This window comes from Vipera ursinii (genome assembly GCF_947247035.1).
Source record: "Vipera ursinii genome assembly, chromosome: Z".
NCBI lineage: Eukaryota > Metazoa > Chordata > Lepidosauria > Squamata > Viperidae > Vipera > Vipera ursinii.
The window spans coordinates 18,756,017-18,772,558 of record NC_139517.1 but is presented as its reverse complement, the minus strand read 5'-3'; the positions used below and the strand labels follow the sequence as shown (position 1 = coordinate 18,772,558).

Here is a 16,542-nt window from a genome sequence, read left to right as displayed (position 1 = left end):
CAGGCGGGATGAAGGGGGAGAAATCGGATGGTGGGTGGGTGGGTGGGTGGTTAGGGGTGGCGGAGCAGCGTCCGCACTCACCTTTCCCCGTCCCTTCCTTTTTTTCCCTCTTTTGCAGAGCCGCGGGGCTCCTTCCTCTCGCTCGCCCGCCCGCCCGCCCCGTCTAGAAAGAGCGGGAGCGGGAGGGAGGGAGGGAGGGAGGAGGAGGAGGAGGAAGAGGAAGAAGAGGAGGAGGGGGGGCCGCGATGACGCCTCGTCCCCTGATTTGACACCTGCCCGGCCTCGGGGGGGCGGCTCTCCACCCCCGCCCCCTCCCGGCCCCGGCCCTCGCCCCCCCGATGCTGAGCTCAGTGTGCGTCTCCTCTTTCCGCGGGCGCAAGTCTGGGAACAAGCCGCCGTCCAAGTCATGTTTGAAAGGGGAGATGGGCCGGAACGAAGACAACGACAAGATCGTCATCAACGTGGGCGGCATCCGGCATGAGACTTACCGCAGCACCCTCAAGACCCTGCCGGGCACCCGCTTGTCTTGGCTCACCGAGCCGGACGCCTGCAGCAACTTCGACTACGACCCCAAAGCCGACGAGTTCTTCTTCGACCGCCACCCGCAGGTTTTCGCCTACGTCCTCAACTACTACCGGACCGGCAAGCTCCACTGCCCCGCCGACGTCTGCGGACCTCTCTTCGAAGAGGAGCTGGCCTTCTGGGGCATCGACGAGACCGACGTGGAGGCCTGCTGCTGGATGAACTACCGGCAGCACCGCGACGCCGAGGAAGCCCTGGACAGCTTCGAGGCCCCCGAGAGCCAGGAAGATGAGGAGAGCGGCGACCTCAAGCGCCTCTGCCTGCAGGAGGACGGGCGCAAGCTGGGCTGGTGGTCCAGCTGGCAGCCCAAGGTCTGGGCCCTCTTCGAAGACCCCTACTCCTCCAAGATGGCCCGGGTGAGTCGGAGGGCGGCGGGGGGAGGGGGAGGGCGGCGGGGAGGGGCGGTAGGGTCCCCTCCAGAGACAGGTCGCCCTTAGAGAGGCTCCTCTCCTCCTAGTGTGCTTGCTTTTGGGAAGGGGGTGATATCAGTGTGTGTGTGTGTGTGTGTGTGTGTGATGGGGGTGGGGGTGGAAAGAGAGCTGCATTCCAGCACATCTGGAGAATGCCCTGCTAGGAGAAGGGCCCTCCTTCCACATGCCTGGTTTCTCCCCCCCCCCCATGGGTATTTCCCAGTGCTTTTTTTGTTAAAAGAAAAAGGTGCCGGAACCTCACACATGTATATACAACCTGCCTTGCCTACCCTACAAGGTTCCATCCAAAAAAGGTGCCGGAACTCCGTTCTGAGCGTTCTATGACAAAAAAAGCCCTGGTATTTCCTCAGATTCCCTCCCCCACCCCACCCCCATTTAAGGAGAAAATAAGACACAGAGTCAGGTTCTTGAGACTGTTGCTATCTCTTCTGTCTTCTGCCATTCTATCAGTTTGTTTGCAAAGTAAAGGAAGCAGGAGACCAACCCCTAGGATTCGGTTAATAAAGGTAGACCTTAGGCGAGACAAATTGGGTGCAAGAGAGGCGAGGAGGAGGAGGAGGAGGAGGAGGAGGAGGAGGAGGAGGAGGAGGAGGAGGAGGATGTGTTGGGGTTATCTTTGGTGTAGCACATTCTAGAAGGAAATGTAGCACATTCTAGAGGACTTAGTGTCACAAAGAGTTGTGTAAAGGGGAAATGGGAGGGGGGAAATCCTATTCCTTCCTCCAAATATAGTCTCAACTCGAATATAGTCCTAGGTCCACGTAGCCCCCAAAGGTCCATAGTTATAAGCTCTCTAGGACAGCTTTCCACCAACCTGGTAGGGCTCCGGATAAGACCCGCAGGTGCCAGAATTGCACTGATGTGTTGACACCGCAAAATCAACCCCAGAAGCGTTCTTAGGTTGCAGTCCTAACACAGTTGGAGGACACCAAGCTTGAGGAAGGTGCTGTAAGAGTTTACATGTAGGCAGGCATCAAACACAAGTGCTGTTTTGTCATTTGGCATTGCATGTAAAGGATACACTCTGCAACTAGGTTCAGGTTCCAAAGTGAGCTGAAGAAATGGCCCGTGAAAAAAAGCAACAACTGTTGTTTGATTTTTGTAATTGAATCTCGATTCTCTCCACAAGCGGGCCTTTCTGCTTGTGAATCCCGCCCCCTTCCCACAGCATCTTCTGTGCGTGTCCTTGAACCTTGAAACTGCACTCTTAGGAGAAGGTCTGTGTGTGTGTGGGGGGGTGTGATGTGTCAGGAGAGGTATGAAAAGACAGAGGGGAGGGCTACTTGGGATAAATGGACTTTAGCAGTAGGCATGCAGTGATTTGCTAACTTCTTTCAAATGCTGATTGAGCAGCAGCAGACAAAATATGCTCTTAAAAAGATATAATCTATACATGCAGCACTTGATATGGATGAAAGGATGTGCCAATTGGAGGTGTGAGTGGCACTGAATGTGTGTGTCTGTGGGGGGGGGAATAAAATCATTCTAGGAGGGGGAGGATGCACCAGCTGTGTCTCATGCACAAATTTGGAAATGCCCAGAAAGTAAGCAATGGATCAGGACAGGATGCTTAGGACGCTCTTTTTTTCCCCCCCAATCTGGAAGCCTTCAGAGAAGTTGGACGTACAATTCTCATGACTCCCACACAGCTTCGTGAACAAGCTGCCTGGGACAATGGGAACTGTAGTCTGAACACATCAGGGTTAGGGTAATATCTGATAGTGAGAACTGAGCAGATACGGTATCTACCCGGCCAAGGTAGATCAAGAAGAAATGGAGCAGCTAGCCAAATACTGTATATGGTGGGGAAGCGAAGACCCTTAAGTTGAATGCCACCGGACACAAATGTGTGAATGAAAAGTAGTAATGTGTAAGCGGCAGGAGGGCCCTAATACGCATGCTCCAGAGTTATGACTAGCCTCTCAAGTGTTCAAAGAGAGAATGCCTTGGTTCCCGACAGGAGGTGCTGCTAGCCCGTTTACAAGCTCTTTCCTCCTGGTTTCCCCCCACGCTCAGCTCTCCTATCCAGGTGTGCCTCCTACCCTTCTTCTTTCAAATCCCCCTGTCCCACACAAAAGTTTGGGCCCTTCGCTCTCACATACCCGTGCAAACCCCTTTCCCACAACCCGGGGGTGCGGGGGTGGAGGGGGGGGGAAGAGAAGCTTTAGCATTCCTCAGCATTGCAGTTCTGGATTCACTGCTCCCCCCACCCCCGCCGCCAAGCTGAAACAATGTTCCTCAGAGTGACCCCCTCCGTTTCCAAGCACTGCAGTTCAGAACTCCTTGGTCTGCCTGTCTGCCTGGCTTCATTGCTTCCTGCTCTCTATGCAGAGAAACCTTTTTTTTTGCTGGACAACTACTAGGGGAAGTTGCTACTGCTGACAAGGACCCTCTCCTTCCCCGTCCCCCCCCCTTTTTCCTATTATTTCTAGGATAGTATGAAAGCTTTGCTGCCTTCTGAATTGCAGAGACAGCAGGTTGAGTGTGTGTGTGGTGGGGGGGGGAGGGAGGGAGGGGGAAGGGGGCACCGCAGTGCAGTGTGGAAACCCCAGAGTTTGCAGTGCAAAGCAGGCATTTGGCAGCCTGTGGCAGCTTCCCTCCCTCTCCCCCCCCTCCACCCCCCCACCTACCTCCTTCCCTCCCTTTGAGGCAGTGGGTCTCAAAGCTGCAAGCCCTGTCAGATTTCCTGATCGATTTCCTCCCCCCCCCCTCTTCTTCCCCTACACAGTTGGAAGCAGAGCCAGGAAAAGTTGCAGTGGGAAGGAAGATGAAGAGAGAAACCAGGAATTTTTAGTACTGGAGGGAAGGTGTGTGTGTGTGGGGGGGGGGTGCGGATGTGGATGGTAGGAGCCGAGATGATGAGCTGGTGCTGCACTGGGCGGGCATCAAGTCCGGAGTGTCCATAAATGGAGAACAATTTGGAGGGATTATAGATCACCCTCCTTTGTACAACATTCTCTCTCTCCCCCTCCTCTCCCGTTGTATTTAAAAAAAGATTGGACTTGCAGTGTTGGTAGCCCCCCCCCCACTCACCCAGCCAAGAAGAAGAAGAATGGGAAGAAGATGTGCATGCCTACTGTGGAAGGAGACTTTTCATTTGCCTAGCCGCTGTCCCTGAAGGATATCTGCATGAAAAGCCTACAGAGGGGGGAAAAAAGCTGCAGAGATTGTTTGAGTGGCCCATTTTGAGCATTTCTTCAGTCTCCCCCCCCCCCACCCCTTCCCTGCACCAACTTTCTGTCATGGTAAAAAGAAACGATAGAGAGTGGACTAGAAAGAACAGGTAGACAACAAGCTAAAGGAGCAGATCAGAGGTTAGGCAGATAGACCAAACTCTTCTGTAAAAGGTCTACCCAGGGCCACATTTGCTAAGTTTCCATCTGTGAACCACGATGGATATTTTACGGCAATGCACGGGCAGGCTGGAACTTCAAAACTGTACATTTGATAACGCTTATCGGATAGCCGCATCTAACAGCTGGAATACGGAAAAGAAGTTGAGTGTGCACATGGAGAGGACTCCTAAGTAGCTCATAAAGACATGCATATCTGTAGATGGATCCTTCATCCCCACCAATTATCAGGTTTTTCACCTATTTATGTTTTCTTTCTTTCTTTCTTTCTTTCTTTCTTTCTTTCTTTCTTTCTTTCTTTCTTTCTTTCTTTCTTTCTTTCTCTTTCTTTCTTTCTTTCTTTCTTTCTTTCTTTCTTTCTTTCTTTCTTTCTTTCTTTCTTTTTTCTTCCTTCCTTCCTTCTTTCCATCCTACTTCCCTTCCACTCTTTTAGGGAGTGTTCAATTCTCAAACTTTTAAAATTCCTTTAAAGAATATAGACAAGTTGTTACTTTATATCACGCGTGTCCCAGAACTACCTCAGTAGTTCTTCCACTAGCGTAGGTAAGGGAAGAGATGATAGAGCACATTATGCCAGCTGAATGAATTCACAGGCTGTGTGCATTGCAAATATAAGCATGTTACGGGAACGTAAATCCCATCGTATTCAGAAGGATTTTCTTCCGAGTAGAAAATGGTTAGGGTTATCGTCAAAATTTTCTTCTTCAGAATAGAAATCTTTGTTTTTATAAGATGAAAGCATACACACAGAAAAAAAAAATCTCATGGCTCCAGAGATTGCATTTCTTCCACATTGTGGATGGACAACTCGGTGCAGGATTGCGTGGACCTCTCAAGTTTTCTTTTCTTGCAGATTCGTTTAGTTTACCTCCTTTCTGAGGTAAAAAACGTATTTAAAATGTAGCATAAGCTTAGTGTGCTCTTCAAAATAAACAGGAAATGTCAGGTGTATCCAAATAATAATAAAACAACTATGGCAAAAATAAAAAAATAAAAACAGATAGCCGCAATAGTAATAAGCACCTTGGATGCAATTTCAAAACATCTGGAGCACCACACGAACACCATCGACATTGACAAAATCACCATCAGTTGATCTTTAATATTATTAAACAACAACATCTGCCTGTCCCAGGTTCTTGGGAAGGGCTGACTAGGTGGACAAAAATACCTAATGCAGTCTAAGCATCTGGCTGGCGCTGCTACCAGCCATAATAAGGATATATTAGATTTGTATTCCACGCGATTTCAATAATTTACAGGATTGTATATTACTTCTAATCTATGGCAATCTTATACCCTTCCCCATGTCCATTAAGTATAGCTGCGGGGTCCTCCGACGTGGCTAACTGCTTTTCTACAGCAGAACCATGTTCTTAAGTTATGAATGATACATAATTTGAGAGTTCAGTTCACCATCAAAATATGAATAAGGTCATCTGTATCATTTCAACAACAAAAACTTTTTGGGGTACCCTGAAGACAGTAAAGAGAGAGAGTTGGTTAGCTGATGGCGGTAAAAAAAAAACAGAGGCTGGTCACAGCAGATAACTTGTGAATATGACGACAGTGAGAAAACAGTGAATGAAGGAAACAACACAAATTATATAGCCTTAAGGGCCATTTAGTAACTTCCACTAACTCGATTTATTGCGATCACCTTTAAGAGATTCTTTTGGGGTTTTTTAGGGTACGGTAGGCAGGGCTTTTTTGTCATAGAACGCTCAGAACAGAGTTCCAGCACCTTTTTTGGATGGAACCTTGTAGGGTAGGCAAGGCGGGTTGTATGACATGTGTGAGTTCCGGCACCTTTTTCTTTTACAAAAAAAGCACTGACGGTAGGAGCCATTTTTAAACCTTGTTAGGAATATATGCAAGAGAAAAGGGAAAAGGGGACAGAAATGGAGGACGAAAAGTCAGAACAAATCTCAGAACAAAATCTGTTTCCTGTCAGCGGAGGACTTGCTGCTAAAAAAAAAAAAAAGGTCGTTCAATATGCCAGGAAATTTGCATGATGGAAAATAAATGCGGACAATCATCTTTTACTAATATTACAACTGTTGAATAGCAGGTTCTTTTTTTTACAGTAGATCTGCACTTTTGACTAAAATAAGGAAGCCAGCACTAATTTTAGCATCATAAAAAAAACAACACCTCAGTTATTTTTCCCTCTGCGGTACCTACTTGACCTTGGCTGATCTAAAAGAAAATAAAGACTCAGTCACCTAGTTATAGTATTTGGGTGGGAGACCACTAAGAAATTCCAGAGCTGCAGTTTACAGTGGAAAGTTCAAAAACAAATCAAAAAGACAATGATGGCAAGCTATATCCCAAACGCTGCTAACCAACTTGGCTCAAGGCGGTCCTTCCCTTTAACATAGCCCTGCAGTTAGAACTCAGTTAATACCTCATATGTCCCTCCCGTATAATTAGTTCGGAAGTTGTACTTGGAACTAAGAGTAACTCAAAAGACTAGTGCCATCCCGCAGAATAGGATCTACCTGAGCTAAAATGATGTGTTGTTAACTACATTTACTTCTGCTTCTCTGTCTCATGTTCATTCACAATATCATATGTTCTTTTTTGAAATTCTCAACTCTGAAAGGAAAAGCAAATCTTTGGGGCCTATAGGGGTGCCCCGAATCCCATGGCAATTTTATCCGTTTCTCAAACCCTGAACAACCCCAACTGCATTCTCTTTTATATTAACTATTCTATTGTAATCTTCCTTGCATGGTTAAGCAGAGGTGCAGAATTCTTGGTTCAACTTCTTGGGGAATGTAAAGGAGGTAAGGATGTGAAAGGAGATAAATAAAGAGGGTTTTAAAAAGGCTTTTAATGACGCTTGTGAATAATGACTGCAGATACGGAATAGATTCCAAACATTGGCAAGAACCAGTTATTCTTATTTATTACAGTGAAGGATTCAAGAGGCATTTCGGTTCCCCCAGCACATTAGCTATACATTTCCTCACTCAGTGAACCCACAAGTCTTGACATCCAACAGCCTTTGTCTGAATTTAGCAGTCTCCATTTTACTTCCACGACTTTCTGAATTCAGCTCCTGACCACCATTCTGACCCGCAAGATTGGCATCCTTCCCAGTCCTCACTGCACGTTCTCCATATTTTAATGTCCTACTATTCAAAATCTTTCCAAAGGAATCTGTCGGAATTTTAACTCATCCCTCAGACCACTTTATATCCCACTTCCCCAATTTAAAAGCCAGCCATGTTAAGTCACTTCTCTTAGTCTTTTCTCCCCAAATCCCAATTCTGCCACACAGTATAGTGCCTGACAATGTGGTTCTTTCTCTTTGTTTTGATCCATGATCTTTCTTTGCTACTTCATTAAAGACTCAGAAAGAATTACCCTCCTCAAATTCAGAAACCTGCAACTCATTTCTTTCTGCTTTAAATCAACCAATATGCAGAAGAGTTTAGATTCCAGTAAAATGATGTATTCTATTACAGATATTTCCATCTGCTCTTGCTTGAGAACTCAAGATATCTCATTAGATTCTTCACTTTCTGGAAGACTAGGTGTAATCCCTCATTTCTAAAAGTTCAGAAGTCTTAATTTTGCATCCTTTCTTTCATGGCTTCCATCCCCAGTACAACCGGCTAGCTTTTCACAATATGCTAGATCAGGCCAAAAGTTTTAATTGTTGCACAAATCCAGCTTTTTCCTTAGCATGTTGTAGGAACCATTGCATAATGTTAAACCATGTTGAACTCTCTGATCTGGGTTTGGAGTCTGGTATGATATGTGATTCCAGCCATCCAGAAAGTTGCTTGACTTTAGATGGCGTTCACAGATGTTTCAAGAACTTTGCACCACTCCCCTCTTCGATTTTATTTGACTATCTTTTGTTCCAACTTCTCGATGAAGGACTTAGTAACTAGTGTCTGATCCCTTTACTCTTAAGGCTTTCTATACCAAGCAAGTATTTTCCTTTCCATCTCTCCCACGAGTGAATGTGGGAAAACGACCCTTTTTGTGGAGCTAAAATTGGGCTATTGCGGTTTTAATCCAGGCTTCATTGTGTTGCTCTCCGTGGTACTGAACTGCAGTATTGCATCCAGCAGTAGCAGCTGATGGAAAGAATACACGGGAGCAGGAGGAACACAAGCAGAAACGTTCTCCTACTTCCAGACTTTGCTGGCTGAGGCTACTCTATTGTGCTTTGCATTAAAAATAAGACAATATTCATGACTTCACATAAGGTGTCATATAGGGATGATAAATGCAATATCCCATTCAGCTATTACAGAGTAGAAGGGCAAAAAAGTAATAAGGCCAGTGAGGTTCTGTAAAGTGGTATTTGTGTGGTGTGTGTGTGTGTGTGTGTGTGTGTGTGTGTGTGTGTGTGTTGAAAAATGTGTGTGGGAATCCGGGGACATTGTAATTTCAGCATAATGACTTTTTTCCATAAGAGCTTGCAAATAAAAATAGGAGTTAAAGAAGAACAAAGATAGGACAATAGAGTCAAATCAAACTGGATGATGGCACGCGCACACACACACACACACACACACACACACACAAAAGGAGAATGACAAAAGAGGGCTGACTTCATTCTTATCCCACTTTTCTAGCTCCTGAGCTCTTTCTTTTGCTGTGGCAAAAGTAAGGATGTACAGGTAGTCCTCGATTTGTGACCACAACTTTATGTTGCTGGGTGAGAAATGTGCTTAAGTGAGCTTTGCCCCATTTTATGACTTTTCTTGCCACATTTGTTAAGTGAATCACTGCAGATGTTACGTTAGTAACATGGTTGTTAAGTGACTCTGGCTTCCCCGTTGACTTTGCTTGTCAAAAGGTGGCAAAAGGTAATCACATGACCCCCGAGACATAGCAACCGTCATAAATATGAACCCGGTTGCCAAGCAGCTGAACTTTGATCACAGCACCGTGGGGATGCTGCAGTGGTCATGTGTGACAAATGGTCATAAGACACTTTTTTCAATGGCACCGTAACTGAATGGTCACTAAACGAACTGTTGTAAGTCAAGGACTACCTGTACAGCAAATTTTGTGGAAAGAGGGGAGACTCCTAGAGCATTTGGAGAAGCAGCAAGAACAAAGTGGTCCCTTAATTTTTCTAGATCAGGATTGGGGAACAATGGCCCTTTTATATGACTTGTGGACATGCATGGCTGGCTCAGGAATTCTGGGAGTTGAAGTCCTCAAGTCACAAAAGGGCCATCGTTCCCCACCCCAGATCTATATGGAAACTATCCTTATTTCCAAAGCTTTGCTTGCTACCTTTCACTTCCTCTCCTTTCACAGCATTGATCTTCTTATCAAGCCATAGTAAATTAATTAGGTGCCACAAGGCTCTGGATGGCTTTTTTTACAGCCACAGACTATTCCTCTGGGGGAGGGGGTGAAACAGAGGCATTGCAAATAAATCACTGGAGATGGATTATAATTTAATTGCCATCAATATCCTTCATCTGCACTGCATTTGATGTTTACATATTTCACTATCTTCCCCCCCCCACTCTTTTACTCATCTACTTACTTCGTTTCCTACCTCCCCATTAAAATAGATCTTGAAGAATGGAAAGTACATGAAGATTTAAAGTCATAACACTACTTTGTTATATTATTTCCAGTCACAAACTATTATCCAAATTTACCTCAAAGTGGCTAGTGGGAGAGGCTGTCTTTCCAAGGAATGTTACCTGCTCATCTCTGACAGGTCTCTGCTTATTTGCCTGTTTCAGGGAATCTTACAAGCCTTCCAATATGATCTATCCATCTGTATACCCTGTATCGCCCTTTCTCTCTGCTTTAGAGGAACCATCAGCCCTAGGCTTTCCAAAGCTGTCTCGTTCAACCAACATTAGTTCAGGTACTCATACATCCAGGCATCCAAGCTTGATGACCCAAGTAAATTCTTCTCCAGCAGTCTGTGATACCTCCCAGGCCTCCATTAATCTCCAGGTAAACAGAGAGAAAGTTAAAATGATTGATAATTTAGAAAGAGTTTCTGATTCCCGATCATCTTAAATCTGAAACGGAAGGATGCTTGAGTTGAAAGTCTGATGATTCTGGGATAAAAACAAACTCTGCATTGAACTCGAGTTTAGAGGTTTCTTTGGTTAATCTGGAGGATTCTAGCAAAATGATTCCTGCAAAGGCCTGCTGCCTATCTTTTAAAGAGACAGGCCCCAGCCTTTTCCTGAATATTTGGGAATATTCATTTCCTATTTGCACTGTTTCAATATCCAGTTCCTCCAACCGACTCGTATTTTAATCCCAAGGAGAACAATCTAAGACCACGGGCTGCTCAAGACGTCTTAGGTACATTCATAGATTTCCAAACATGGTTAATTTATATGTAAGTGACACTAAGGCAAATATATCTTTTTGTCCTGGCCATTATTTTTTGGAACATGCAACTACTCCACATCACATTTAACAGCCCAGGGGGCCATTTAGCCTTATTCTTTCTCATTAGTTTCTCTTCCCTAGAAACCAAACAATTGCGCACGCGCACACACGCACACACGCACACACACACATATAAAAAGTATCTATTCCAAGCTCCACACTCCGAGTCCACTTGGCAAGAAATTGAAAGATGGAAAAGAGGTGTCTAAAGAGAGACTTTCCACTTTGGTTCTCCTATAAAAATAACTTGACTAAGTATTGCTTACAGCTTGCCTAATACACAAAGAATACCTCACCGTCTTCATTGGGTCTATGCTTAGGTTTTTCTTCCTCTCCCCTGCAGTTGCACAAGTTGTAGAATGGAAGCTCTGAACAGCTAAATTAAAGATAAGGTCATCTCAGGGAATAATGCTGGCTAAGTCAGGCTGTTTTTCAAGAGATTTCAGAATCAAGTCCTATTTTTTGACCTTGTGCCCTATACCAAATGCGCACACACGCACACGCACATATACGTTTTATTTTATTTTTGTTTCCTTCTTTCCACCCCTGCTGGATCTTCCATCTGCTACTGCAATATGTTTCTTCATTTATTTCCAAAAAAAAAAAAAGAGGACTATTCCTGCACTGACAGAAGGACAGTCGTAGCCCTGGGAAAAGATGGAAGGCGGGGGTTGGCTAGCCAAGGCAGCCGAGTCAATAACAGTCCCAAGTGTTATTGGAATCCCGAGTTCCCTAGTCAAAGTCCTAATGGGTCGGAGGGACTGCGTAAGACCAAAAATTGGGGAGTTCTCTGGAGGAAGAGAAGTTTAAAACACGAGTTGATCACGTCTGCCTGAGCACTTCACCCCTTTTGCTGTGTGACATTGTGCTGGTCTCCTTCCTGCCTCACAGACACCTTCCGGGAACAGTTACATGAGCGATATCTCTTCTCTTTCCCACGTATTCTGTCGCCAAACCGTGTCATGGGTTCCCAGGAGACGGAAGTCATTATTTCCATCCGAATGATCTGGGACTCCCAGCGCTGCCTGAAGAAAGTCCCATATAGGCTATTGCTCATTGCTTTTTGCAAGGGCAATGAAAGCAAACTGCAGTGGGTAGCATTAAGGGATGAGAGCACCATCGGCCTGCTTCTCCAAACCTCCAGCCTCTGGTTAAAGCTGTCTGTGATACACCCAGCTCTGGAAGTGGGTCAGAACCGCTCGATGGCTTCTCTGGGGAAAAGCGCTCCTTTGGGATTTCAAAAGATCCCTGTCCCTGTTTCCCTTCCCTACGTGGGGTATGCCATGCTTAAAAGCAAGGTTCTGCCCAAACAGTTTCTCTACAGTAGAAGCATCGCTCTAATCCTCATTTTTCTCATTCTCCTCCGCTCCCTCCCTTTCCTTCGGATTCCTTGGCTTTCCCCTTCATCTTTTCCTCCTCCTGCTCTCATCCCCCCCCCTCCAGTTCCTGGGCACCGCACTGCGCTTTCAAAAAGGATTCTAGGATTCGCTTGTAGAAAGTGCTGACGGGACGGGAATTCTATGCAGTGCAGAGAGCAAGCAGCAAGCTTTTGCCCTGCAGAGGGGAGATGAGAGGAGAGACTGAAAGAGAGTTTGGCGCACGAGTGTAAATATGAATGGGGAAATCGATGTATGTGCTTGTGCAAGCAAGGGCAATCATGCCTGCACTGTGTTATGACATGCATGCATCTGTGGTGTGTGTGTGTGTGTGTACCAAGCTCAAGTATGTGCGTAGCCTCGGACAGAATTTGCGCTGCCAAGGCAGGTTTTGTTCCGTGCATGTATAAAGGCATATTTGGTGCATAGCCTAGAGCTTTTCTGGGTGCATTGGAGCAAACAGCGTTACGGGGAATATACATTCATCTTTGCATGAGATGTACACACACATTAAGACATAAACGTGCACCCGGAAAAAGTTTTTAGCGTACAGCAAACATTTTATATAGAATGTGCTAGGAAAGGGAGTGTGTAGTTGTATTTAAGTGCAGATATATGCAAAACCTTGTTTGCACCTTAATCTGCAATTAAACCAACTTGAATTTAATCGAAATTGGTAAATACAATTCCATTCAGCACTGACCTTATTTGTACTGGAGGTAGATCGGCATGGGGGTGCGTGTGAAGAGCCGCAGAGAGAGATGGACATGCACCCACGTTCTGTAATTTTCAAAGTGAGTTGTGGAAGGAATGCATATATAAGTATACTCTCCCCGGAGCCCAAATTCATATAGGGCCTATAAAACTGCATACTGTACTGAGATGAATGTCTTAAATAGTGGTAGGCTGGCTATGGCTGGTGGAAAACTAATTCGGGGGGGGAGGAGGGGATTTGGGGGGGTGTATGCATGCAGATGAAGTTGAAGTGAGAAAGTGATTTGTGTACACTTGTACACATGAGCCTTAATTCAAAGCCTGGAGGAGAGTAAGTTGATGATTGCATGTAAATATTTGCTTATACTGTATGTGGTTGTACATGGGACATACCTCAGAGGACAGTGTGTCAGATCGCACCTGGCGACAAAGCATTTGGTAACGATGTAGCAGCTAAAACTCCTGGACACTCAGATCTTGTGTGAGTTGTGTGTATACCAATGGGGGGAATGTGAATGAATGCAAAGCGCTCAGTCTATGTGCAAGGCAGCACATGACTGTTTGCGTCATTGCTTGCTTTCACTGTTTTCTCAAGGGACTAAAATAGGAGAATGGTGTAACAGAAGGCGTGTGAAAGCTGAGCCTAAAATCTGAACAGAACCCTTTCTGTTCTGGGGCTTTTTGTTCATTCATCCAAATGACCTGATGTTAGGATAGTTAAAGCATTCAACATTTTGCTGAAAAAGAGCAGAAATTCAAGAGGGAGGAAGGAAACGTTTTACCATCTCAAAATTCCCTCGTAAGAGGGTTTTAAATCCCTAGCTTCTTCCCTAAATGGCACAATGGTTTATGGACAAGTTGCATGGTTTACAACCTAGGATTCCCAGTCTGAAGACAAACAAACAAACAAACAATGTAACAAAGTTGTCCTCAAAAGAGCTGTGACAGGATCACTGCAATTCTGCCCCAAAATAAACCAGAACACACACCAAGGGAAGATCTGCAACCTGCATTCACTATGCAGATTAAAGAACAAATATAGTCACAAGGGAGGGAAACTTCCTTGGAGGTTGGGTTTTTTTTCGTATTCAGGCTCAGAGTCTCAATTCAAAATGTTGACTTTTGTGTCACCTAAGCAAATTATGTGCCTGCATAATGCAACTGTCAGTGGGTGAATGCTAAAATAGGTGTTATATTGTAATAATAGACTCCTATTCCTCTAAGGATAGGGACGCGCTAGCTCAGTGGGTTAGGACGCTGAGCTTGTCGATCAGAAGGTCGGCAGTTTGGCGGGTTGAATCCCGAGTGCCGCGTAGCAGAGTGAGCGCCTGTTACTCGTCCCAGCTTCTGCCAACCTAGCAGTTCGAAAGCACATAAAAATGCAAGTAGAAAAATGGGGACCACTACGGTGGGAAGGTAACAGCGTTCCGTGCGCCTTTGGCGTCTACTCATGCCGGCCACATGACCACGGAGATGTCCTCGGACAAGCGCTGGCTCTTCAGCTTTGAAACAGAGATAAGCACCGGCCCCTAGAGTCGGAAACGACTGGCACGCATGTGCGGGGGAACCTTTACCTTTATTCCTCTAAGGAACAAAGCAGGTTCTTTTCATTCTCCCCTCTCAAGTCATTTACTGGGTCAGTTTTACAAGGCTAGATTGGACTGGGGGAAAAAAAGAATAATTGGCCCCAAATCATGGAACAAATTTCATAACTGACCAGCTAATGGAATAGTTTGTCTCAAGTCCACCATCAGCTGAGAATTAATGAAGAATGAGTGGCTAGCCCAGAAAGTGTCCAACCTTGGCAACTTTAAGACTTGTGGACTTCGACTCCGGAATTCTGGGCGTTGAAGTTCACAAGTCTTAAAATTGTCAAGGGTGGACACCTCTGGGTTAGAGCATTAGGCTCTGATGGGGATGCCTACTTATGAATCTTTTGTTTTGTTATAAAATTCCCTGGGTGATCTTGGACTTGTAATCTCAAAACTGTTGTACATAAAGCATAGAGGAATATGGACTCGGCTCAGTTTCTTTGGAGAAAAGATAAGACATTTTTTTTTAAAAAAAATAAGGATATTAGGGAATGGTCATACTATAGTTCCAAGAAAAGTTTCCTTCAAAAGGAAGACAGTGTTGTCCATCCTCTCTCATGACGCATGCCTAGAGACAGGCCTGGCTATCCCTATAAGATGTTGGGATTCCTCTAGTCTCTGATGGCTTTAAATCAAATTGGGCCCAGAATTGTTGGAATTCCAACCCAACGTAGCCGAAGGGTTCCTTCTTTCAGAAGGCTGCTTTAGAAAGTGACCAGACCAACCTTCAATTGATGGCTATTAAACATGATGGCCAGCTAATTATGAAGTCAAGGAGGAGGCATTGTTTAGACTCGCAGGGGTGTCAAACTCAATTTCATTGAGGGCCGCATCAGCATTGCGGTTGCCCTCAGGGGGCCGGGTGGGTATGGCCAGGGTGGGCGTGGCCTACTGGGTGGGCGTGGCTAGAGTGTGTATGGCCTACTGGGTGGGCGTGGCCAGCTCTACATCGTTCGCATCAAGGGTGCCTATGGGGGCCTGGGCAGGAGTGGGGCAGATCTGAGGGTCTCTGGCAAAAGGAGGGTCTCTGGGCCAGGGCCAAGGCAGTGGGGGCCGTTCCCTCACTGTTTCCAGGATGGCTTCGTGGGCCGCATGAAACCACTTCGCGGGCCGGATCCGGCCCCCGGGCCTTGTGTTTGACATGTCTGGTTTAGAGATTTGGAAAGAAATGGAAAGAAAATATTGGGAAATAGGTCCCAGCAAAAACCATGATCCAAAAAAAAGGGCAGACACTAACAAGCTAGAACTGGGGTTGGAAAACAATCTGGATTTATTGGTAGATCTTTGTAGACATGCAATAGATCAGTAAGATTATTTTTTTTACTTTAATGACAGCAACAAGAAAACATATGTATGCCACATACATACACAAACATGGTTAGCACCCCTGAACCATAATAAATCAGATGCAGATCAATCCATTGAATAGGTAATAGTGTGTAACAATTGGAGTGCAATAAGCAGATAAGCCACCATCTCAGGATGCTACTTAGAATAGATCTCTGTAACATAGGGGTTGAATATACAATAAAACAGAGAAATAATAGGGGAAAAATAATTATTTATTGCCACATCATTTTGTAGGGTTTTTTTTCTTCCAACAGTTATTAGACCTGTCTTAGATATGTTAAGGTGGTAGAAACGACTGCAGGGGATGGGATGCCATTTTTAAATGCAGATCCCTCCATTTGCTAAAAAATTTTTTTTGCATAAGAAGAAAGCTAGGCTAACACATCAATGTCCAATCTAATTGTCTAGGTCTGTGGTGGCGAACCTATGGCACGGGTGCCACAGGCGGCACGCAGAGCCCTCTCTGTGGGCACGCGCACCATCGCCCAAGTCCTAGGCCTTCAGCTAGGTTTTATAAAACCTTTTCGCTCTAGGCCTCCGCCGCCATACGCAAAAAAAAAAGGTTCAATCAATCAATCAATTTCAACTTCTCGTGGGAAAAATAAAGATCTCGCAATTGATTGATTGAACTTTTTAGTCCCACCCAGTCTGCCGTTACCACCACAGCCATGCCCACCCAATGGGCCTCGCCCCCACCGGCACCCGACAATACATAAGTGGGTTTTGGGTTGCAGTTTAAGCA

General features: G+C 45.4%; 1 protein-coding gene across 1 annotated transcript in view; it reads left to right on the top strand.

The window, feature by feature from the left end:
- Positions 1–338: 338 nt before the first annotated feature.
- The window catches only part of LOC310648579 (voltage-gated potassium channel KCNC1-like), a gene marked incomplete at its 5' end in the record, with an annotated part of 55,741 nt that continues 39,537 nt past the window's right edge, over positions 339–16,542 (top strand). Inside the window, 1 exon segment of the mRNA XM_083376482.1 lies at positions 339–938. Coding sequence (XP_083232608.1) covers positions 339–938 — 600 coding nt within the window.